At 34.1% G+C, this 26471-nt stretch overlaps 1 protein-coding gene and 2 long non-coding RNA genes across 3 annotated transcripts; 2 read left to right on the top strand and 1 right to left on the bottom strand.

Moving 5' to 3' along the window:
* The first annotated feature begins 7582 nt into the window (after positions 1–7582).
* On the top strand, positions 7583–10679 carry LOC113702251 (uncharacterized). The gene is made up of 2 exons (XR_003451098.2): positions 7583–8417; positions 10423–10679. It is a non-coding gene; the product is annotated as an uncharacterized lncRNA (long non-coding RNA).
* LOC113702250 (alternative NAD(P)H-ubiquinone oxidoreductase C1, chloroplastic/mitochondrial-like) lies at positions 8857–18009 on the bottom strand. Its single transcript, XM_027223364.2, has 11 exons — positions 17642–18009; positions 17382–17569; positions 15864–15959; positions 15158–15224; positions 14856–15039; positions 13554–13647; positions 13234–13446; positions 11037–11411; positions 10001–10077; positions 9209–9312; positions 8857–9123 (listed from the first exon to the last, which is right to left on the bottom strand). The coding sequence occupies exons 1-11, from the start codon at positions 17694–17696 to the stop codon at positions 8984–8986; spliced, it is 1593 nt and encodes a 530-aa protein (XP_027079165.1). The 5' UTR covers positions 17697–18009; the 3' UTR covers positions 8857–8983.
* A 157-nt stretch (positions 18010–18166) lies between these two features.
* On the top strand, positions 18167–21334 carry LOC113701371 (uncharacterized). Its single transcript, XR_003450899.2, has 5 exons — positions 18167–18996; positions 19352–19400; positions 19552–19587; positions 20250–20323; positions 20913–21334. It is a non-coding gene; the product is annotated as an uncharacterized lncRNA (long non-coding RNA).
* Positions 21335–26471: the final 5137 nt, after the last annotated feature.

The raw sequence follows: 26471 nt of genomic DNA, 5'->3' as shown, positions 1-26471 counted from the left end.
AGTCACTTTTGGTTAACATATCTTGAAATGTTATTCATGGACTCTTACCTTGCCATAGTCTTGGCATATCCATGCTAGTTACTTCTCCATTATTAGGAATCTGTTGAACTTTTCAATTGGGACAATTCTGGCTTTCCACCTTGTTGGTTGTTAAATTGTGGAACTAACAACCTTTATTTTCTTAGCTTAGCAATATTTTGATGCTCAAATAAGTTCGTGTTTGTTTTATCTGTTGTGCAGCTGGTTTGCAACTGTGGTTCTACATATACATTGCCTTACCCCATTCATTGCATTGTTATTGGAGAACGGCCTCAGGACAGACTCTAATTGTTTGCTTGTTTAATAGTTCCATTGTTATATTCTTGGATTGGTTGTTAAGTTATCCTTTAAAAGAAAAAAATGGTTATCCTTGTTTACAATATAATTTCTTCCTTGTTCCTGAGGCAGGAGGAATGATCGGCACCTTTTCTTCTTGTAAATTTCAAACCCATGTTGAAAGAGCTAGTCAAAGTTTACATCCCCTTTTATCCATTGACATTCTTGACTCCTAAATATGGCAGTAATCTTAGCAATGGGAATCAGAAGCATGCAGATAAGTTTATGAGGCCTGTGTTGTTTGTGCACCACTGAAGAAAGATCCCTATGGAAATGAAGCCGCAAATTATTTGACCTATGAGAGTTAATTTGTTTGATAAAATTGGAGTGTAACGCAGTTTGTATCATCTCTGTTTGCTTTCATGAGTTTGGTGGTGAAAGGGCTGTCCATTACCTGTCAGGAGACTACCTTGCCCTGCACATTTTGGTGGTTACGGCAATCATAGGTAGTTCCTAATGCAGAAGCTCGAAATGGTTTTTGGGTAGGTTTTTTCTCTCTTATTCTACTTAGATGCGTGACAGCATGGGTAGAGAATTGAGCCATTGAAACAAACCTCACAAATGTGAGGATTCCTCATTAGTCCTTTTAAAATGCTGAAAAGGAAAGTGTTCCACATAACATGATACTAAATTCATAGCAAGAAAATCATTTTAGTTCATTTAATTTGTTCTACCTGGAGTGCATTGCATGTTGTGGATTCATTTATCCAGCGTGTGAAATTTATGCAATGGTGGTTTCACTTGTCTTTTTGTTTGTTCTTCTTTTCTGATTCTTATACATGATGTGTTTTTGTTGCCAGTCATGTAGCAGAAAATGTTGATGGTGAAAAAAGAAGCAGAATGTGGCCGAAACGAATGAAAATGGCTGGGGAAAAAAAAGGTAGTAACAGCATAACAGGAGGGCTAGCCAGGAAGAAAAAGAATGGTCAATTATGCTGTAAAATGGCAATGTATACAACTAGTGGAAAAAGCACATCGATGGGTGTGCACACTAGACAAATAGTTTCTTTATAATGAAAGAATAGTAGTAATTAGAAGTCTAATCTTTTAAAAAAAAAAAAAAAGAAGAAGAAGGTACGGAAAATTAAAATACTAGAAGTCGTTGGAGGTTATTAAAACAGCAGAAGTTGTTGAAAGTTATTGAAATTTAATAATTGCCAAATTTTTGTTTGTGGTAATTACGTGTAAATCATTGCTTACATGAGGGTAAAATTGATATAGAAAGAATAAAAAAAGATTAACACCAAAGGTCATGCCTCGTGCTTTATTTATAGAAAGACGTTAATCAATATAAGATAATCTCATAAAACAAACGGACATTATTGTGTGGTCATAATTGAAGTGGAAGTTGTAATTACAATGAGAATACAGTGGTGAATGAAAAGATATATATGCAAATATAAATGTGTGTGAGTGTATAAATGTGCATATATATATATATATATATATATATATATATATATATATATATATATATATATATATATGTGTGTGTGTGTGTGTATGTATATGAAGTATATTGTGAAGCAGATTTCAATTGAAATTAACAAACAATGCCATTAGCTTCAATTGGCATCCTTGTCGGATTATGAGACATTTAAGTAATGAAAGGTATTGAGGGGCAGTAATTCACTATTTGTAATACAAATTATTCATTGATTGACTTGAAACGAGGGTGCGAAAACAATTGGAATGAAATTATTTCTCGTGGTGAAACGGCAACAGTAACCATTGATCAAATCGATCACATATAACAGAATCATTGATTTAGCTACAGATTACAAATGTTTAAGTAATGAAAGGTAATGTATAGGGTAATTCACTTGTAACACAAATTATCCATCAATTGACTTGAAACAAGGACTAAAGTGAAAGGGAATGAAATTATTACTCGTGTAATCCTGGTGAAACTGCAATAGTAAGCATTGATCGAGAACCAATCGCATATAACCGAATCACTAATTAAGCAATCGATTATGAGACGTTAAGTAATGAAAGGTAATGTATAGGATAATTCGCAATTTGTAACATGAATTGTTCATCAATTGACTTGAAATGAGGATTAAAGTGAAAAGCAATGAGATTACTACTCGTGTAATCCTGGTGAAATTGTGATAGTAAGTATTGATCGAACTAATCACATCTAATTGAATCACCAATTGAGCTACCGATTACAAGACATTTAAGTAAAGATGGTGCTGTATAGTGTAATTCGCTCTTTGTTATACAAATTATCCATCAATTGACTTGAAACATGGACGTGGGAATAAAAGGAATGAAATTGTTTCTTTTGTATTCCCGGTGAAAATCGCTCTATTAAGCGTTGATTAAACCAATCACATATAACAAAATCACCAATTGAACTATAGATTTCGAGTGGTGATCGAAATCGAACTCACTCAAACTTTTATTCTACCTATAGAGAGAGAGAACAACTACAGATACTAACACACTCATATGTCTATAGGCATTGTTCATGTAAGGGGCTTGCCAACTTTTGTGGATAGTCCAAAATACAATCTCCACCATTCAAATTTGAAATGGTGGAATATCCACCTTGAATTCGCATGAAACTATCGTGATTAGAATCATGAAACACTCAATTTTTGCTTAACGCAACTAAAGAGTGCATCGTTATGTACCATGATTTGTATTTTGTAAGTAGATTGCCTTATCTTGTTAAATTTAGTTGAAAAATAAAATTTACTTTTAAAATGATATAACTTCATTCCAATTTTGTGTTTAACTCGCAATGAAGTGTATCACGTTGTCAAATACAATAAAAGAAAATGACTCTATTTCTCCTTACCAAGGAATGTTGAATGCTAGGACTAAGTACTATTATAGAACTTTCTGAATTAGTATTTTCACCACTAATTCATATCATTTTGCTACAAAATAAGCCCCAAGAAGTTGGTATTAGTAGATATGCTGTAATTACCCTTAAAGTAACATTGCAATAAAACTTCTAAGGTAAAAGTGAACTTTTGCTGGCAATAAATTTTTTTAACTATAATACATCATAAAAATGCTCCATTGCATACCATGTTGAGTGTGAGCTTCATCAGATGCTCTGTTCTATTTCATATTTATTTGACTTAATTTTGTCCATAGTTTGTTTTTCTGATTGGATGGAGGGTCAAACAAGGAAGCCCACTCTATAACTAAAACCTCAAACGATTGCTAGCATCCATTGCTTAATTGGGCTGCAAATGCTTGTTTATTGGAAAGTGGTTATAATTTCAATGATACGCAGAATTTCACAAACAAGCCAAAACAATACTTGAAATTTACTTCTTTTTTTTTTGGATAATGTGTTGCTTTGTACATTATCCCTAACACATTGTTTCTTGAAAGTTGCTTAACTTGAAAATATAGTTTTATCTTTTAAAAAAGGGTTATTATCACTTTATCTCCTTAACATTTGGTGCTACTATCAATTTCCCCCTTAACGTTATCTTTTAGTCACTTTACCCCCAACACTAACGGTCAAATTTAACGGACTTTGTTAAATAAAGTCAAAAGACATGTTTAACGCTTAAAATTATTATCACTTTACCCCATAAAATATAGTCTCATTATCAATTTACCCCCTAGAGTTATTTTTAGGCAATATATCCTACCATTAAACCAACTTAACAAGTTAAAAAATTTTAGAAGAAAATACCCTTCTCTTTGTATAATAAAAATAATAAAAAAATTAAAGTGACTCTTCTCCTTTTTAGTATCAAGAAAAAAAGTCAAAATATTAATTTCTTTTTTCTTGGCAATTTTATTAATATTGAAAAAAATAGAAAGATGGAGAGGGAGAGGGGGAGAGAGAGAGAGAGAGAAAGCTCAATTTTTTTAAAAAAAAATTACAAATAAAAAAGAATTAAATACTTTTATTATTTTAAAATTATTTCACTTTTTTGTTTACCATCAAATTCCAATCCTAATATCGACAACCTTAAAGTAATACGATAATGTTAGACTTTTCTTTATTTTTTTTTTTTTGCAAAATCTAATTTTTTGTCTCCTTCTTTCCTATCTCTTTTTCTTTTCCTAGTATTAATAAATGTAAAAAAAAAAAGAAATTTGAGAAAACCCTTTATTTTTATGTTTTTCAATGTCTTAAAGTACAAAAAAAAAAAAAGAATTACCATTCCAACTTTTTTGTTTTTAATTATATATAAAAAAGGGTAAATATATTTAAAATTTTTTTACCATACTAGTTAGATTAACGATGAGGTAAAATGCCTAGAAAATAATGTTAGGAACTAAAGTGATTGTATCACTATAATCTAAATGAATAAAGAGACAATAATAATGTAGTAATGCTATAAAATGAAAGGGTATTTTTATCCAAAATTTCTTAACATGTTGAGTTGAATTATTTATGGGGGTAAAGTGACTAAAAGATAACGTTAGGGAGTAAACTGATAGTAGTGATATAGTTTAAGGAGGTAAACTAATAATAACCCTTTAAAAAAAGATAAATAAAACACAGCTTTTTAAGTTGTGACTGCGAATTAAATTTTGAAGTCCCTTGATATCAACTTCTAGAGTTTGAATTTTTATGCTACTAAGCTGCCAACTTCAAATTTTTTCTAAAGAAAAATAAACGTGAAATATGCTTCTTCTTTTTTTTTGAAAGTAAACGAAATATCTTTCGTTTAAAAGTAATTAAAAATGACCCATAATAATTAAGATATATAAAAATTTTTTAGGTATTTTCGATCAAACATACTACAAAAGATTAGCCATCACTATGAACCATTCACCCACCCCCCCCTTTTCGTTTTCTGAAGTATAAGCTGCAACCTTTGAAACATGTTACCACTAACCGTATGAGTTTGGATGTCAAACTCCCATGTATTTCTACAATTAACCATCACACAACAAATTTGTCAATTTCCCGAATATGTTATCAAATGAACAAACTATGGAATCGAACTTAAGGAATGATAAACTGCCAACGGATGGAAGAATTTTTCAGTTGAATTGCTTCACACCTCATACTCAATTTTACAAAGCAAAACCCAATTTTTTGAACCATGAGCTCAACCTATTTGATAGCATATTCAGTGAATGTACAAGGACTGCTGATTAAGAATTCACAAGCGAAAGAGAGGGGAAAAGGCAATGTTTTAAAATCCGCACCGGACCGGCCGGTTTGACTGGTCGAACCATGAACCGGCCATAACTTTGGTCCGGTTCATATCTTAGTTTGATCTGACATAAGAACCGGTCAAAAGTGGAAAAAACCGTTCAAACTGTATAAAATTATGAACCGCGGTTTTTTTATTTTTAAAACATTTGACTTTCTTATTTCCGTCAACTGCTAAGCACCAACCCTTAACCAAAGAGTTTTCTCTCCAAATAGCAAATACTGCTATCGCAGCCTCTCTGGCTCTCTCTGGTTTCCTTTTTTCGGTCAACTCTCAAGTCAAAAGTCCCAATTTCAATTCTCTTCTTCAATCTCCAAAGACTTCAATTTTCTTTGTTTTCATTTCAAAAGTTGAAGCACCAGTTGTTCTTACAAAAGTTGAAGCGCACGGTATAGTTAGGCTCTAAAATTTCAAGCTATTACCAATTTACCAAGTTAGATTACCTTTTCTTTCCTTTTTTTTTTTTGGCTCTTAGTTGGTTACTTGATGTACATATGCTTTTTATGGTCAGTATTTTTCCTATTTAACTTAGAATTATGGGTTCAATTAAATATTTTGAGTTGATTTTAAAATATATCCACTGTTGTTATATAAACTTTAGAGAAAAAAAATTCAATTTTACTCTATTTCTTGTGGAACTTCAACAATTGATGAGGTCTTTGTTGGGTCTCTGGCCAGAAGCATTACATTTATTTAGTGAAATGTGGGTGTCTCAAGTTGGCTCGCCAAATGTTTGATGAATTGCTTGAGAGAGACGCATTTTATTAAACATTGTAATGATATGATTATATAACTTACAATTGTTTGACCTTGCAGTTAAGTAGATTCTAATTAGCTCCCTTGCTAGTGACGTTTTCTTTCTGAGACTTTTGGGTCCTTTGTTTAGAGGTTTTTTTTTTATTCTGCATGTCGCTTTCGCCACTCTCCAGTACCAAAACTCTCTCTTTGAATTTTGGCATCAAGAGCAAACAAACATTTTTGCACTTTGTTTCCTGCAGAATCGGAATTGGCTTTGCAATAGTGTAGCATTTTTTGATTTGGTAGATGACTTTCTCTCAGCTCTACCTGTTTGTTGACTTTTTATTTTTTATTTTTTACTTTTTTTTTTAAACTTTTATCATTTGGGTGGCCTGATGGTGTATAATAGCAAATGATCCAACCTGACAGACATGCCTTGGTCTTGGCGCTAGGGCCTGCCAGCAACAAAAGGGCATAAACAAGTTGGTATCCAATTGCCACTTGAGCGGGGTGCACAGGCACAGGAAAATTAGTCTGTCAAAATTGAAATATTTCCTATGTTGAAAAAAAAAAAGTTGGTATCCAATTATATAATTCGTACAAATATTTGGTATAAATTGATGGAATACAATTCTAGTATAGATGTAAATTTGTCAACTCCTACAACAACTATGTTAAATTAAATTAAAGTCTTCAATGAACCAATTACCATCCTACAATTGATATATCATGAATATCACCATGCAAATGCACAAAACCGCTAAACCAGTTTTTTGATTTGATGAACATTTTTAAGTCCATAATATGTGGTGGACACACACAAACAAGAGTGGAGATTAGAGGCATTGCGCACCAAGTTAGTAATTAAGAATCTTCTTATATGCAATATTTGAGTGATCTCTATATTCTATAGCAGAAAATTATTGCATGTTAGATGGTTTGTGAAGGGTCTAAAATTTTTATAATGATAGGTATAATTGAGATAAATTTATTTGGTTAAATTTATAGTTCTAAAAATTTGTGTGTGTGTGGAAATATTTAACTTTTGGGAAAAGAGTTCCAATGGCCCTCCAACTCTCACTCAGATAAAGTTTTGGCCCTCCAACAATTAAAGATACGTTTTTGGCCCTCGATCTAACAAAATAGCATATTAGTAGCCCTTCTGTCAAATTCACCAGTTAACTATGACGGAAAGCTTCATCTCGTGAGACGCGACACCAAATATGAAGGGCATTATGGTCTCTACATGATGCTTCTTATCTTACCTCATGTTAGAGAGTAAAAAGGTTGCTTCTTATCTTATCTACTTGAAAGTTCATATGCGTGATTTGAATGCAACCAATCAAAACGATTCAAGTCCTACTAATCGACGACAACCCACGATCGAAGTTTGACTACGTCAGTCTTAATTCTTAAGGAACGACTAGGCAGGCCGGGCAAGAGAACCACTGAAGAGTCTGAATTCCATCGCCACCACCACCTCCTCGACGTCGGACTCCGAGAAATCCATCGCCTTTAATGCTATTCTCGGAAGTTTGGAATATCCGTTTTCTTCCGCCTATCATTTTCCTTCCCGTAGATTTCCTCCTCCTTAATCTACCTCCTTGATTATTCCTCATAAATTATGCGAAGCTCTTGCCCCCGACGATATTTTGACCCGATTTGTTCTCTTTCAAGTTTTGACATCGCCGATGAAGTTCTCTTCGGTGCTTCTTCTGATTTGTTTTTTAGCATCGATTTTCATTTTTTCTGGGTTCGCTGCCGATTCTTTGGACGCGTACAAAAGCATAACTGGGAGAAAAAATTTGAATGGGTTAAATCCACCCCGGACCCCGGGCAAACGGTCTCTGTTGTCTGATTCCAAGTCAGTTTCTCTGCTAACTTTTTATTGTCTCTATTGTCTGATTCCAAGAATTCTTGGACTCTCTCGGCCCGGCGGTGAAAGCGTCCCCACGCATCCAATTTTGTAAAGAAAGAGGCCTCATCTCATCCTCCTCTCACAGCCACAGCCATAGCCATAGCCAGCAGATTTGTGAAAATCGAGAAAAGCACAAACCACCAAACAGTTTCTGTCATTCAGTTGCTTTACGAAGTAGTCCTAATAAATGGATGGATGAATTTGTTGGATGGAGATTTTTGTTGCTCTAACTTGAGGTAAGAGAAGAAGCAACCTTTTTACTCTCTTTTTGCTTGGTCAATCATCATGTAAAGACCATAATGCCCTTCATATTTGGTGTCGCGTCTCACGAGATGAAGCTTTCCGTCATAGTTAACTGGTGAATTTGACAGAAGGGCCACCAATATGCTATTTTGTTAGATCGATGGCCAAAAACGTATCTTTAATTGTTGGAGGGCCAAAACTTTATCTGAGTGAGAGTTGGAGGGCTATTGGGACTCTTTTCCCTTAACTTTTTATCATGTGATATCTGTGGAGTATCTTAGCCTTAGCACAGGTGTGTGTGTGTGTATAATTATTGAACCGGAATTGAACCAGTCCAACCGATTGAACCTCGACCCGGTAACTTCACCAGTTCAATTAACGGTCTGAGTTTTAAAACATTGAGAAAAGGGGGAAAGAAATAAATTTCTAAAATGCTTAAAATCAGAGCTTCATATTTGTCCCTTTATTTCATGATAATCTCTTTCTTTTTGCTACATATGTTACAATAAATGTTCAAAAACTTAAATAACAGATATTAAAGAGAGAGAGATACACAAGCCTATGAACCTGAAACTACTTTTGTGAGGTTGTCTTGCAAAAATGCAACAGACTCAACTGCTGTCTTTGCCAACCAACTAAACCCCACTTTTACACGGTGCTCATCAGTTGGTAATCTTATTAAGTATGCCAATTTTCTTGCTGCAATATCAGTGAAACAACATAGCTCAATCATAGAAAGAGTAGGGAGCCAAAAACTGTAAAGGTAACGAAGGACTAGACATACCAGTATGACCAATAGGGCCTTCAAGCGTTAGGCCCTCAATAAAGCTTGGTGAAATAGCACCATCATATCTCCCAAGAGTCATCATCTCACCTAAATTCTGAAACCTGTAATGTGAACTCTAATCAGCATTATTAGAGAAAGAATAGCAATCAAGCTTCAGCAACTTAAGATACTGCAGGCCACGACTACAGGAAGAAAGATGCTGTCTGTGTAACTTAACTTTCTGATATAGGGAAAAACAAAAAGAAATTACGTGCATGTCTCAAGCACTTAAAGCTGTCAGAATTGTCAAAATTGACTAGATTGCATACACAGCATCTTCTACCAGCAGGCAATAATTGGTATTCTGAACCCCATAATCATGGTACTGATGGTTTCCAGTAGCACTGCATTGATAGCCTCCGATGCAAGATGGGCTCAATGATTACTTTCTCTATCAACTTAGATGTTTATCCATTATAGAATTTTTGTGCGTTATGATTGTTAGGATTCTTATCATAAGTGATAACCACAGTATTCTATCATCAATTGCACACCTTGGTAGTCAACTTATGTTCTTTAGTCATATAGAAAATCAAGGGAAAACAAGTCCATAAGCCATCCACCATTTCATGGCATCATAAAGTCAGCCATACACAGCTTTACCTCTGCAAGCAGAGGATAAGCCCCTTTTGATTCAAGCCTGAGTTGTCACAGCAACATGTATAATTTGAAAGAGACTATGAAAAGATGAAAACGTGGTCACGCTATAGTATGACAAAGCATCCATATCTAGAAACTTCACATCCTAACCTGAACGGCAGCAGAGGTCTGTCATTGATTGCAGCCCATAGATTCCAACCAGCAAAATCAGCTTGCTGGAATGCCACCTGAGATTGATAGCACGTATAGATAATGACAAGCGTGGGAATCTATTATAAACATAATTTTTTGCTATTTTTACCCTACAATATAAATGTTCATAATTTTTCCTGCTAGTAATCAAGGAAACTGATTGGCTACTAGGTAAGCTATTTGAGATTGACATGTCACAATAACAGCCTAAAAAAGATGTTGCAATAAAAAACATTAGATTTGAATACAATATGACAATGGTGCATATACATATTTTTATCAAGTAGGTCATATGGACAAGATATGGAGAAATACATTGTGCAACTGTCATACCATCCAGGATGAAAATACTAACAAATTCACTTTGAATCATTTTTCAGGATGATGCAGAAGAAATTAGCCAAAAAGTGAGCAGCTCACATCCAAAGAGCAAGAAAGGAATCTAGAACAGAGAGGTGGGAATAAACTACCAAACAATTGTGGCCTTAAAAAACCCTCAAACCAAGTTAAATTATAATGTTTGATTGTTGGACTGCATAATTGGTTTTAAGTGTGCAAATCTAAGCTCTCTTACAAGGGTATAGGAGTTAGTATCTTTTATTTGGAATCACAAGTAGAAAGCATATTTACATGCGTATCTTTTATTTGGAATCACAAGTTGATATCCTATTTACAGGCTCAAAAATAATTTTGGACGCTTTTGGCAGAATCCTAGCTTTGGTACCGACAAGACTTTATGATGGTTGCACAATATTCCACACAGAAATGAGAAATATGCTCGAGAAACTTAGAATTTAATCATATAAAGGAAATATCGCTTCAAAACAAATACAACTTGTTTCACCAGAATCTATGGTTGAAAACTTAGACTCTAATTTCAGAAAGATTAGAAAATGTAAATGAGATGATACATTAGTACTTATTAGCTGAAACAGTAGCTTTTGTTCCTTTATTCCAATCATTGAAGAAGAAAAAGAAACAATCACCACCGTACCTGTGCACTGGCCGGAAGCAACTTCCCACTGCTATCTCTAAAAGCGGATGAGTCACCAACAGCAAATATACGTGGGTGACCCTTAACCCTAAGAGTTTCATCTGTTTCAGCTTGTCCCCTGGCGTTAAGAGGAATTTCATGTGGCTTGTCAGAGGGTTCTAGCAGAGGAAGTAAAGACTTTGTACCAACAGTCCACAAAACCAGATCAGCTTCCAACATTTGACTTTGTACACCCCTTTCAGCTGGCTGCAGCTCTAGTATTAGGTTTCTATGACTTTTAGCTGTTTCCTTATCATGAATTCCAGACTTGTCTACTTCTCTAATACAACGGACAAAATATCCCAGTAAAAGTTTAACTTTTCTGGATGAGAGAACCTGCAACATAAATATTACCTTATTAATGAATGAATAACAAGTTATATGATGTCACCAAGTTTGGCAACTAAGAAAAAATATAACGAACCACGTAAAGACTATTAAAAAGTAGTATTCTTAGCCAGAAAGAATCAGCTATGGTGTATAGACAAAATAATTCAGACTAAGAACTAGCATAAGAATAAGTAACTACACCATCGGTAGAAATATAAGTAGGAAAAAAGGGAAAACCTATGAACCTGGTAACAAGACTATAAATCTAGTCTTGTGCTAAAATATCTTCTTGAGAGGTTAAACTCTCACAACCAGTCTGTATTTTCACAAACTGAAAAGCTCAAATCATGACTTGACTGCATGACAGAGAGCTAGGATGCTTTAATGCAACAGCAAGTTCATATTCTTCTTAGAAAGAGTTCAAAATATCTTGCGTTTTGAATCATGACTTGACTGCATGATAGACTTGTGTTTTATTGGATTATTGTTGGTGCCTGGGGTATGCCCCTTTTATTCTGTAACACTGCCTTGGCAATTAATATAATCTTACTTACCCAAAAAAAATAAAAATAAAAATATCTAATCAGGTAAGTTATATACTGAACGGCCAAGATTCAGGTGTGACAAAATATAATTGAAACTACACTCATTAGGTGATTATCATGAATTGTGATTCCTCTATCTTTGAAACCAGAAGCGTATATGGATCTCTTTTAACTAGTTCTTGTATTAATTATAATCTCAGCATGCCACTGAAGGGATTTGGGAGTGATAACAGAAAGTACTACAAGGATGAGACGTTTAACATTCCATCTCTTTCTATCTGATTCTAGAGGTTCTTCGATCGTCATTATCTGGTTTTCATACTAAATTGTATCAGCTTGTACATATGACTTTACCTCAAGACATACATATATAAATGTTCATATGTTGGTGTCTATTGTAGACGAGGACACTTCCAACAACTTAAACTTGATATACCTTCATATATTAAAAGGAATAATAGGACCCTGTTTGATCACTCCACTTAAATAGTCTACCTGAATATTTGGACCTTAATCTACTGTACTCTCATCCATGTTTTCTCTCAGAACATTAATCAACTTTCATATGACCTACCTGCAGCTTGCTTGTTCTTATGGTTAAACATTGAAGCCCAAATAGGTTCTTAAAGTCCCACCCACTCTAAAAGAGCATCCCTCAAATATATTCTTAAAGTACCACCCACCCAAAAAGAGCATTACCCATGCAAGGCAATTCTCTCAGAAAAAGTACACACTTGTGCATTGGATATGCAGGATTGTTACTAAACGTCATGTCTACATCCAGGATTGTTGCACAGGGCTTAATATGCTGTTTGCCTAAGAAACTAAATACAAGTAGAACGTATAATCTGGGGTGCATTCAAAATTAGTATCATAGACCATCTATGCTCCAGTGACAGCTACTACAACTGTTACACAAGGAAAAGAGGCTTCTTAAAAAAAGAAACAAAATTAAAAGATGGCTGTAATCAATATATTTATTACTACTAAACCTAGACACAGCTGCCACAATCAATCACTGACGAGAGGACAAACATGGTGAAGCCCATAGCCTTTCAGATTCTTTGGAACTAGACCTAGTGTCATGCCATATCTGAAAATTATTTGAACATTGCTTTATCACAAAAGAAGCTGATGTGATAATCATTCTAAATGAAACCAGATGGCGGAGGGAACATACATGTTTCAGTTAACTAGTCTCTGTGCATAAAATGGAATTTAACAAGTAAAATATACTTCAGAGCAGAAACACTTTTTCAGAATTAATTAGAAAATTTGCACACCTTAAGTGCTGCTTCTCTATTGCCAACCGGAGCATTAGACAAAACTGTATTTTGCACATTAATTGCTTCCACGATACCCTTATCTTGCAGTCTTTCAGATACAGTGGCAGCCAGCTCAACTCCAGAGTAACCACATCCCACAACAGCCACACGTATTTGAGAGTCCTTACCAAAGTTCTGGCGCTCTAATGCTCTAAGTTTTTCATCAACCATCTGAATTTCAAGAAGACCAAGACAATACCAATTATTGTAATTTACATGCTGCATTACTGTTTGAAGTAATTACTGAATAAATAATGCCCAGTAGTACATATACTAACGCGAGCATCTTCAAGAGTAGAAAATGGCAATGCATACTCTGCAGCACCAGGCACAGATTCAAGCTTTGCCTGAGCACCTAGTGCAAGTACCAACCTGGCTGCCCAAGCACAAAAAAACTAACAATTTAGTACAGTCCAATTCATTCATCCACACCGCTACCTCTGCCAGGAACATATAAACATAGATAAAATATTTTACTCAAAAAGAAAGAGACTTTGGTTGTTAGCAAGAACCAATAAGTGTGTTTATTGGTTGAAAATTCAGGACAGCTATTGCCTGATAACAAAGAGAAAAATTACTAAAAATTCAGAAAAAGCACTTTCCACAATAGGAAATTCAAATGTATCCAAACATAAATAAAATCTACAGTGGGGAAAAAAAAGAAGAAAAATCCCATTAAGGTCATTTAATGTTTATCTATATGTCCACTAAATAGAATACGAAGAAGCTTGGATAAGATCACTGAGAGTTACAGTGAGCATAGACATAATAAATTAAACTACTGAAAGGTAAGCATGATAAAAAGAGAAAACAAGTGACTGGAATACAAGCTTGTTTCTGACATATGCTTTGTAGTTTCCACTGATATTGTTAATCCATTTGTGCGGATCTTACAACTTTTGGTGCAAATCAGAAAATAATGAAATTAAATTCCATGAACATGATTGGGTAAAAAAAAAAGAGTTTTAGACAGTTCCATTATCAATGTATTAAAGAAGTCTTGCTTAAAAAAAGACTTAAAATGAACAAAAATGCTGTGAGCTGAAGTATTACAAAAAGAAATGACGAGAGAGGAGAGTCACTGTTGCTTCTTCATCTGGCCAAGAGCATCTTATCTTATTTTAAAGGTTTTAAATTACCTTCTGAAACTCAATTATCTGAAAGACAATTAAAGCTTCTTGCTTCTGTATATGCAAGTTCACTAACAAATTATACATTAATCAAGAACCAATAGGTAAACTCACACGAGTAAAACAGTCAAATGATACATGCATAGAAAAAGAGAAGGAAGAATTAAGAAAGAAAACCAGCTATTTGAAATAGTTGTCCAATTAAATAGCTTTTCACTGACTTGTTTCAATTTTCAATGAGTTTAAATCTACTACAAAATGCTTCAATCAGATATTCCAAAGAACAATTGGAAATAATTTCACATAAAAATCAATTTATATAGCACATTTTTTTCCCTTCTCTGGCACCCACTTCATGAATATGTACTTCTATTGGCAACTATTTGCAACTGAATTAAGCATCCATCAAGAAGCAATGCAAATCTTAAATACACTTGTACAAAAGTATACCAGTCGTATTCGATTAGGAGACCGCTTTCAAGATGGACAGTTCCACCTGCACCAGAGACAGTGGGCGGATTCATTCCTAGGGCGTCAGATGGACAGAAGCATTTAACCCTGTCTTTGAAAAATTGCACACCAGTATTTGCAAGCAAGTCTGTAAAACGTGGAGCTATTTCCCAAGGATCCACTTCTGTATAAACATAAGATTTTTTACTCTTAAGCATTCTTGTAAAACATAGAAAAGTTAAACCAGAAAAAAAAAAAAAGATAGCCATAAAGATAGACAAAAGATAAAATAAATAATGTACCTCCAGAGAGTAGCTCATATAACATTGGCTTAAAAACAAAATGCTCACATTGGTCAACAAGAACCACCTATAATTTCAAGTAAATGCTTTCCACAGTAAGCAAACATCTGAAACTTGTCAGGATTTTCAAACCCACTCCCCCACAAAAATAAAGAACAAAAAATAAAAGAAACACATACAATAAATGATCACGGCCACAAGAATGTTATCAGGCATTATGCTGTTCCTTCAAGTTTTGTTTCTCTTACAAGTGAAGGCTATGAACAATGGAGAGAATAATTTTTACTCTGTGTGTGTGTGTGAGAGAGAGAGAGAGAGAATCAGCTTGGAGTATTGATTGATAGAAATATACTGAAAGACATACACAGTGTAGCTTCATGTGGTCATGGTGAGATTGTTGGTTAGCAATAGCATATGTACAAGACAAACATGTGGTTCTTACCCATGGTAGAAGTGACTGAGAGAAACATGGTTGTATAAAACTATCAGTAAGTTTTCCACTGGCTCCTCAAGGATTCAGCCAATAAACATGCGGATTTAATATATAGCTAAAACAGAGTCATGACAGGAAAATGAGAATATCCAGCTTTCAGGTCAGAGCCTACTTGAGAAAACAATAATTCGGCCCCCGTATTATATGCCAAAGGTCAAATAAGCAACAGTTTGCACTGAGAAATGAGGCTTATCAGAACTGTTTACAACTTACCTGGGGTTTCTTTCCATCTGGCCAAACCAGTGATTCTAATCTTAAAGCAGTGTAAAGTCCTCCAAATCCACCTCCTAATATACAGATTCTAGGTCGCTGCAAGCATAATAAACTGTTTTACTACAAATTTAACATGTAATCTACCTACTGCCATAAGAATTATTATCTGCAACCAAAAAGATGTATTTTCAATTTAATCCCATCTATTATACATCAAATGAACTGATTTTTATGAAACAGAGAGGACCTAACACATTCAGCATGCCAATTGTTCAGAAAAAACGAATAGCAAGCAAACATATGCACATCAAATCTCTAATATACCACTTTAACCAAGATAAAAGACGATCATCTACATCACTAACAAACCTTTCCTTTTTTCCCTTGCAAGGAAAATTGAATATGACTTCATGCCTTATAGCTTACACCAATTACTCAAAGACAAGAACTACAAGCATGACCAACTTCTTGGAAAATTACATTTTGCAGCAAAAGAGTATACTTCTCACAAAAGTTATGCAATAAGGATAAAAACTCCAACATACTGAGTTCTTGGAGCTTCTATAAATATCAGCAACCAAATAAAAAATGCCATATTTTCAGTTTCAATAGGTTCTTCATAGGAAGTATGATTAAGTCACCAAGAAATTTGCAGTTTAATTCTCTATTTATCAAACTTGGCCAAGCTTCTACTAGTTAAAACATTTTCTTCAATATTTTCCAATCCAAAATATTACAAAACTTATGTAAACGCCAAATAAGCTTATTAAGCTACCAAGATCTAATAAATATTTGCAAATTATATTTGGGCTGTTAAAACATTTGTTCATTTTATTTGGGTCTCCAAATTATTATCTGCATCAAGGTCTTGTCAAAATTATATTTTACAACAAGCATTTATCTACTGTTCCAACTGAAAAAATACATTGCAATTTAAGTCCACTTATTTTCTTCATGGGTTTTATTTGACATAAACCCCTTAACTCCACTTCACATACAACTAGAGGTCAGGTTCACAACAAACTAAGAGACGAAACACTTAAAGTAGAACAAACCAAAGCTCAACGCCTTAACTAAAGTAAATTCAAACATTCATTATTGCTGCAGTAGAACCCCAATAATTTAAGAAAATCTGCACGGAGGGGGCACTTGGAGCCCTAATGCTAAAGATAATAAATGTTCGCTAAATACTATGGAAGGCTTTTATTCAAATTCTCCACAAAACTTACTTTTTACCGGATAGGAAGTTCTAATTATTTTAAAGTTAGAACCAATACCCTATACAATAAATAGTCAAAGATTGTGCCATCTTCTGCAAGCAGTGCTCCAAGGATGCCCAGTTTAACAAATTTTCCTAATAATTTACTTTACAAGACAAGTAATTATTAAATAAATAATCCAACAAACAAAACCAAATTATGCATCATGATTCATTGACATGAAAATAAAATCAACTAAAGGATGATACCGAAACTCATAAAAAAACAACAAAAATAAAAGGAAATGAGAGAGGGAAACCTTCTTTTCAGGCCATGCATAAGTCCGAGGTTCAGCTTCATTTTCAGAATCATAACTCTGAATTCCGCCAGAAGCAGAAGTCCGAAACTGAACCCTCGCGTTTTTACCAGAAAAATTGCTAGGTTTAATCGAAAATCGCGCCGAAATCCGGGGGCTTAACTTTTTCGACTGGATTCTTCCAACCCCCCCTGAAAGGGAAGAAATGAGAGTTAATTCAATAACTCTGTAATTCAACAAGGAAAACGAAAGTAAGACCTTACCGGAGTTGAAGAATCCCAGAGCTGAGAAAGCTGAAGCTGCTGCCGCAACTGTCATCGGCGGGAGCCAGAGTTAGGGTGGTCGGAGTAAAGAGCAGGACGTTAAGTATTTCGTGGTGTTGCTACGTTCCACGTTTGGATGTGTGATATGGGTGGGGAAAGAGGCAGGGACTGCAACGTTTTATCGGTCACGAATTTGGACAGTGGGAACAGGAAGATAGCGAAAATTTGGGGAATGGGAATAGGTTGATTTACGATAGCGAAAATTTATGTTTTGAAAATTTTGTGAATGGGGTATGTACTTTTTTATCGTCTAATCTAACCCTTTTCTGAATAAAATATAGATTATCATTCATGAAATAAGATAATTATTGTTTGATGACTTTGTAATGTAGTTTATCAACATAGGTAGATAAAGTGCGAATTCGATTTTGCACAATTCTTCGTCGTCCTCTCACGTGTCGCGCATGTGGGTCTTCCCCTTTTATTTACACTTATATTCTTCGCGCAAGGCGCAAATAAGCCACCAAAATAAAAACTATTTCAACTTGGGTTTGCTCCACCGCTTTTGCTTCCTATTCTCTCTTTCCTTCTTCATTTTCTTTTTAGTTTTGTACCTCTTCTTTTACAGAACAGAAAACTTGATAGTTTCCTTTTCCTCGACCGCCGCTCCTCAAATCCCCCAAACCTAGAACTACCAACAATAACTACCTACACAGATGTCGTTTTCAAGTCCCCCGATGATACCATTGAAGTCAACGGCCGTTTTGAAAGTCCCAACCAATACTCAGAATACTCAGCTTCATCATTCTCGAGAACTCCCTCTTTCAATTTCATCTTCGTCTTGTCAGTCACAAGAAGATTGTTGTTTGGAGATCAATAGAATTATTGTAGGGTTTTCTCTCCAGAGATTCGCCACTTCTTCTCCTCTTCTTTCTTTTCCATTCTTCCTCTCATCCCATCCTCTAAAATTTCTCATCTATTTTCGGTTTGTCCTTTTTTCCAAAACCTTAATTTTTTTAACCCAAGGGGTGCCCATGCGTTTGCCATCAGTTTAGTCTTGAGACTCCAGACACTTCTGCTGCTTTATCCATTTCATTTTTTCCACTCTAAAGCCATTACATCACTCATCAACATCTACACGTTCCTTCTTCCTTTTTTCCACCCTAAAATTTTTTTCGTAGCCCTAAATCACACCTACGACTTGAAGTGATTTCTACCAAAATCTTCTCTCAAACCCTCAACTTATTCCACGTCTTTTGCTCTTAGAAAAATATGGTCAAAGAAGCAGCCAGTGATGGAATCCTTTGGATGTATCTAACAAAAGCATTTCTAGCTGTGATTTTACCTAACCATCAGTAATTATCTATTTCTTCTTCCTACTTTACTTATGTTTCTTTCTTGTTTTTATTTTTTCATTGATGTCGACTTCTTATTTCTTAGAATCTGGATATGAAGCTTCCAAGGTTGAAATATTTTTCCTCAGAAATTGTCTAAATCGGTATATTATTATCAAACTTAGTTCAAGTGTAATCCCTAATTAATCTTCTTTGTCTTTGATCTGAGTGGAAAAAAGATATCAAAATATGGTTCCTTCTGGCAAAAAAAGGGCAAAAGATCAATCTTTTTTACGGCTTTCTATATTTTTATTAATTTAAAATCAAAGGTCTAATTTGGTTAAAGTTATATGTACTAATTTTTATATATCTACAGTGGATCATTTCAAGTAATGATAACAGTGAAGGCTGCGATTAAGAAACAGGTTAGTTTTTAATTTGCTTATTATGTGATTTTTTCTTTTTCGTTTTTTTAGGTCTCTGTGGTCTATTACTAACCCTCTCTGTTTCTTTTATTCTTTATTCTGTATTTATTTTTTCCTTACTGAAGGGTCTATCTACAATGGATTATTTCAGGTTATGATAGCACTGAAGGTTACGATTAAGAAATAGGTTAGTTTTTAATTTGCTTCTTATGTGGCTTTTTTTTTTTTGGCTCGGTGGTCTATTACTAACCCTCTCTATTTCTTTAATCCTTTCTTCTATTTCTATTTTTCGCTTGCTGAAGGGTCTCAATCTTTTTCTTTTTTTTTTTTAGATTTTTTGCATATATTTGCTTTTAATTGATATCAAAATGTGCTGGCAATTTTTGTATGTGCATCACAAGACATAATGACATAGATACAAAAATTTATGAAATAGTTCACAATTCTTTACGTTTTGTTTCATTTCGTTTTATTTCCTCTGTTGAGAACAAGAAGGTTTGCTTCCTTTGCTCAGTGTACTCGTCCTTTGATTGAATTGGTTATTCCTTTTTTTATTCTTCTTTTTAGTTTCTTTTGGGTGTCTGCCTCCTGCTTGTGTGCTGTTTATATTTCTTCTTATTGTGTTTTACATTCCCATTAGAAACTATTATGTGTTTCTGGGGTGTTGTATGCATGTTCTATTATAGAAAGTAATATGTCTTTTAATTAGGAAATTTGTATACGAAATTTAGTGAGTGGATTAAAAAAATTTTGAATGAAGTTAGGAAATTAGCATAATAAATACATCACCTTTAATCTTTACTATGTTAAGTTGTTGATATTGAAAATCTGATATATTTTTATTTTTAGCAAAAATTGGAAGGATACAGTGGATGAATGGGAGAGATTGAATCGACTTGATCAAGCATCAGTAGCTATCATTGGTATTATTCTCTTATACTATTTGGATAGTGATTTGGTTGGAATAGAATTTTATGCTCAAATTTAGCAAGCAATAAACACCGTACAGGGTGCAATTAGTTCCTTATGCATATTATACCACTACTCTTTTAGTTATGCACTAATATGACAAAAAATGGATAGTAGGTGAGAGTAGCAAGGATCCTTGCTACTTTTGCTACTTTTTAGCATGTGTATATACAAAAGTAGCAAGGAATTAGTTGTATGTATGAATATTTAGAATAGTAGTAAGAAAATGGTTGTAACGTTAATATCTAGAGCAATAGTTCCTCATGCATCCTCGGTGTTTAATACATGAATATTTAGGTGGCATTTGGTAAGAGGGTTTTAGAATCAGGATTTGGAATAAACCCCATATTGACTTTTTGGATTAATACTATCGGAACGGAGATTTTGGAATCATTTCTTAAAATTTAGAATTTCTCAAAATCCAAGTAGGTGATAGGGTGTTAATTGTTAGCAATTTTATGGTTAATTTCCCTCTTTGTTCTTGCCAAATATTGTTTTAATTGTTTACATATACTTATATTTGGTATTGGGCCTGAATTACAGGAAGTGGAGCAGAAAAATGCTAAAAAGGGTGACCTTCCTGGGAGAATGCTCTGCACGTGGGAAGCTTCCAAAATAAGTACAAATCTGGCTCCACATTGTGCTACAACGGAGCCCTTTTCTTTTGTTGACTAGGAGTTTACTAGTATTGAGGAGTTTTACTAGCATTAGGAAACGAAAAACAAGGAACATTGGATAGTTGCTTTACCTTTTGTTTTCTTTTCCTAATTGGAGGGGAACTAACCGGGGGGGGGGGGGGGGGGGGGGGGGAGGCTAGTGATTGTTTGAGAGAAAAACAGCTTTCGTTTTTGTTTCCTCTCCCGTTCTTGCTATTAGGCCAATGGAAAAACAGTGTTTATTCGTGATTGTATTAGAGAAAAAACAGATGCCTTTGAAATCAATTAAATTGCGTGAAAATTTTCTCATGAGGCGTGGCTAAACTTTTCATCTAGTCAAGGATCAACGCGACGACGCGGTCCCGAATGCCTGTGAGATCGAATTGGTTTTCAAGTGTTCCTTAATTTGTTGATATTTGCATGTTTTCTACTTGAGTTTCTATGAGATTATTTTGTTAATTGGATGTCAAGGGCCTGATATTCAAGGTGACTTGTTAATCTCCTGCTAATTTAATCAATTAATCCGTACTTGTTTAATTGATTAATGTCAGTGGCAACTAGTGCTTATACATACTAGGGGAACGTGCGATCTAATCTAAATAACCCTCATAGCGTGTTATTTATTAGGGTTAGATTTTTCTAATTCTTAATGCAATTAAGGGATTAACTCCTACGGTCGTACCTAGGAGTGTTTCCTGGTTATGGGTAATTAATGGTCGTACCTTGGTTATCAATAAACTAAGGAAAAGCTGGTCGTCAGAGCTTGTTGGTGATTATAACTAACCTATTAATAAATTAAGTAAACTTCCCTTGCATCAATGATCGGATGAATGGATTGCATCTGAGAAGTTGTATCCTTAGCTAGAATTTTTCTATTATTGATTTAATTCCTATCTACATTCGTACTAGTTAATTGTTTGTTTTTGGTTGAATTGCTTAATTGTTTTTAGCTTTATTCCGATAAAACCCCCCATTGTCAATTGGAACTTCAAAGAGACAAATATCCCCATTCCCTGAGGATACGACCATGCTTATCACTATTTACAGAAATCATATTTTGTTTGAGCAAGCATTTATTATTGTACAGGCTTGACACATGTCAGTAGGTTGGAGGGTTTTGGATAAAACCCAAATTTGATTTCTTTCAAAATTTTAAAAGACAAACTCTAGCCTTTTTAAACAATATTGAGATTTCTTTCCACCCTACCCACGCCTCCCCCCTTCTCTAAAGTCATAAGATTTTTCTCCACTCTTCGATTTTTAGACTCAACAATGGCCGCTCCAGGAGCAATCGCTTCGCCCCATGCACCCCCTTATCAAAGCCGATACTTTCATCGACAACAAGCGGAAAGATGACATCCGAATCATCAACATCTCCAACACACAATCTATCAGCGACACTGTTTGCACAAACTTAGGTAGGTGGAGTTGGGATGAGGATCTTCTAGCCTAGACAATTAGAATGGTTCTCCAGATTGTCGAATTCTATGCCTTTCAAATTAGTTAATGAAACAAGGTGCAAGTTCTCAAAACTTCGTTTCTAGGTCAAATATTTAAGATATTTGAAACTTCCATTTGTAAGCATATGTCACACAGAGATAGAAGGAAGGTGCTTCAGATTTTTCTTGAAATATATTTTAATTAACATTGTAGAGTAGAAATTAGTCAAATTATGTGAAGACTACCTGGTATAGCATATCATCCTATAATTTGTGTATACAAGCATTTGCACTTTTGACCAAATTTGGACTTCGATCAAAATGGTTTATTTTCATGGTGTTGTTTTGTTTCTATGCATGTATAAGGGCAATCCTTGTAGTCAAGGGTGTAATTTCATTTCTACCAGATGATCACATCTAAGGGAATAACTTAATTAGCCTTTTTATCTGATTGACATGTGCTTGGAAGCAAAAGTATTATAATTTGAGACGTTAGATGGGATTTCTTAAACCTTATGACTCTTAGATGGAAATTCTTTTAGAATCATGAAACTGATGGGTTTCCCTAATAAATCTATAGTCTGGATTGCTAACTGTGTTTGCACTGCCTTATTCTCTTTGAATTTAAGTGGCTTGGTTATTTTAGAAATGGAAGGGGGTTAAGGCAGGGAGATCCTATTTCTCCCTACCTATTTCTATTTGCTATGGAAAATTTTTAACTCTTAACTTGGAATATTTCAAGAAGGCTTTGATTACTGTCCAAAATACCAGTAGCTTAGTTTCTGAGAGGATGTTCAGATTATGCCCACATATAGAGTATGGTTCAACCTTGGCATGTGAAGGTTAAGTGGATGATTGATCGTTGGGCTTCAATTTCATTCCTTGACAAAGCAAAAAGAGTTATGCTTGATGCTTCAGTGTATCAAATCTGGAAAGCAAGGAATCAAGCTATCGTTCAGCATATTCTAGCTATTCTTATGCGTATTGTTTCAAAGATTGTGGAGTTTATGCATGTTGCTATTGCTGGTTGGGGAAAGATTCAAGATTAACGCAAATTGGGAGTTGCTTCTGGAAATTGGTTCACCTATCTCATGTTTGATTGATTGATACTTGTATAGAATGGTGTATTTTTATGTAAATAGTCTCTTTTGACTTGTGTATAGACTTCATTTTTATTCAATAAAAAAAATAAATTTTGCTAGTATGCTTTTTTTTTATGTTAATGATAACTCTTTATTGTTGAACCTTTCCATGAATGAGACTAGTGCATTCTTATCAAAGCAGGTTTAAAACTAATATATCAATTTTTAACTATATAATAGATTCAGGGTAAAGTTGGAAATTTGTTGCATTCCATTTCCAAAGAATCAGCAAATTGAATGTTAGATATAGTTGTTGAGAGAATATAAGTACTTTTGTACATAATAAATTAGTAAGAGTATTCTTGTAAATAGTTTGTTGGATTTGTATTACTATAAATACTAGTTAGTCACTCATAATACATATGTTAGACGTTTTTCTCCCAAAATACATGGTATCAAAGTAAAAGTCCTATGGTTAGGGTTAAACATCTGACAAAAGTCTTATTTACACGATACTGTTCATCGCGTACTGTTCACGCATTACTGTTCCAGGGTACTGTTCATCACAAAATTTGATTATTTTTTGGTTTAAAGTGTTATTTGTTATGGCTAAAAGTTCATCAAAAGGTGTCGTGGCGTCCACTAATGTTATGACAATGGTGACGTCTCAAATCACAAGTTGAAAGTTGAACGACACTAATTATCAACAATGGTAAAAAATTGTTAAGATTTATCTGACAAGTTTAAGAAAGTAACAACATCTTATAGACGACTCTTCTCCGAAGGATAACAAGATACTAGTGTGGATTCAAGGGGATGCCCAAATTCTTGGAGCACTATGAAATTTTATGAAGCCACAAATTGTTTACATGTATTCTCATTATGAGACAACAAAAGAAATTTGGGATTATGTCCGATTATTTTACTACAGTAATCTTTCACGAATGTATGATTTTTCTTTGGAATATTTTCAGTTACAATAAGATAACAAGACAATAATTGAATACTTTACTAATCTCAAGTGAATTTCAGAAGAATTAAATGTTGTAATGCCTCTCTCAAGTGATATTACAGTTATACAGAGGCAAAGAGAACAAATATTTGTACTCAAAATTTTGGCTAGCCTTAAGCTAGAATTTGAACCAATCAAATCTTAAAATTTAGCAGGTGAACAGTTATCATCCTTTGTAGAGGTGTATACTCATGTCTTACGTTATACATCTAAGGATAATGCACAAGGTGAAGGTGCTCTAATTAATGACAAGTCTATTTTAGTTGCTAACAATAATCGGATAAAACAATTTAGTTCTGGACGTGAGCAACTTAGTTTTAGACGTGACTCTCTTGGAGAGGAGGTCGTAGGGGTTCTAGAGGTCGAGACACTCGTAAGTGCACTAATTGTGGTTTAAAAAATCACACTTGTGATACTTCTTGAGATTTAGTTGAAAAACCTTCTCGGTTTGCTAATGCGATTACCACTGACCAAGTTGAATCAGATTCTTTAACACAAGGGCTTTAGAAGACTTTTACCATATCCGAAAAATATTATATTAAATTCCTACAGTACCAAACTACAAATCACACATCTCTTTCTTCTGTTTCTTTAGCACAAAAAGGTAATGCTATGACTTATCTCTCCACATCCTCTAATTCTAACTCATTGATTATTGACTCCGGGGTTACTAATCATATGTTAGGTACCTCTAGAAATTTTTTTTAATATTGAAGAGTCTACTTCCTTTTCTCATGTTACTTTAACTAATGGATCTACAACTAAAGTTAAAGGACTAGATACTGTAGAAATTAACCTATCTCTTCCGTTATCTTCTATTCTTTACATATCCAATTTGCCTTTTAATCTAATATCTTTTAGTAAGTTTACTAAATTTCTACAATGTTTAGTTATTTTTTTCCCTGATTTTGTTGTCATTCAGAATTTGAAAAGAAAGAAGATGATTGGCGAAGGATATGAGTATAATGGTCTTTATTTTCTTAACTCTAATGGGTCAATTGCATGTACTACTATTGTATCTTCTCTTGAAATTTACTGTTATTTGGGTTATCTATCTCTACAAAATTTGAAGAAATTGGTTCCTATTTTGAGTCAGTTGTCTTTATTAGAATGTTTCTTTTGCCCCTAAAGTCAATAAACGAATTTCTGAACCCTTTTTATTAGTTCATTCTGATATTTTGGGTCCTAGTCGTATCACTTCAAAGTTAGATTTTAATTTTTTTTTAATCTTTGTTCATGACTTTTCTAGAGTTACATGATTTTATTTAACGAAAGATCGTTCAGAACTATATTTTATTTTTCATGCATTTGTTACAGAAATAAAGAATCACTTTTGTTGCATATGAATATGTCTAAACAGTTTTGGAGTAATACAATTTTAACTGCATGTTATGTAATTAATCGCATACCATCTAATATTTTTGGAGGTCAAGTATCTCACTCCATTCTTTTTTCTCGAGAACCTGTGTTTAAATTATCTTTGCGTATTTTTTGATGTGTGTTTTGTTCATCAGCTTACTCTCGGAGTGGATAAATTAGATTCTCTTGCTATTAAGTGTATTTTCTTAGCACGAGTTCAAAAAGGATATAAATGTTATAGTTAAGATTTAAATGGATTTTTTACTTATGTTGATGTTATTTTCTTTGAATCCACTCCTTATTTTTGTCGCGCCCCATTTTTCGCGATGGAAAAGAAAAATAAAGTGTGAGATTTATAAAAGATATGATTTTATTTTTAAACAAGTTAAAAGGGACCTAGAATGGGACTTAAAAAGAATGCGACAATTTGGGTCCAAAATTTAGTCTAAAAGGGTTTTTAAGAAAAAACAGGAGTCGCCACTTGGTATGGAGTTTTGGTGTACCAAGTCACCCAAAAAATATTTTTTAACAAAAATAAAATAAATCAAAACCCT

This window comes from Coffea arabica, chromosome 7e (genome assembly GCF_036785885.1).
Source record: "Coffea arabica cultivar ET-39 chromosome 7e, Coffea Arabica ET-39 HiFi, whole genome shotgun sequence".
Lineage (NCBI taxonomy): Eukaryota > Viridiplantae > Streptophyta > Magnoliopsida > Gentianales > Rubiaceae > Coffea > Coffea arabica.
Note: the sequence above shows the minus strand (reverse complement) of the source record. Positions and strands in the feature narration are given on the sequence as shown.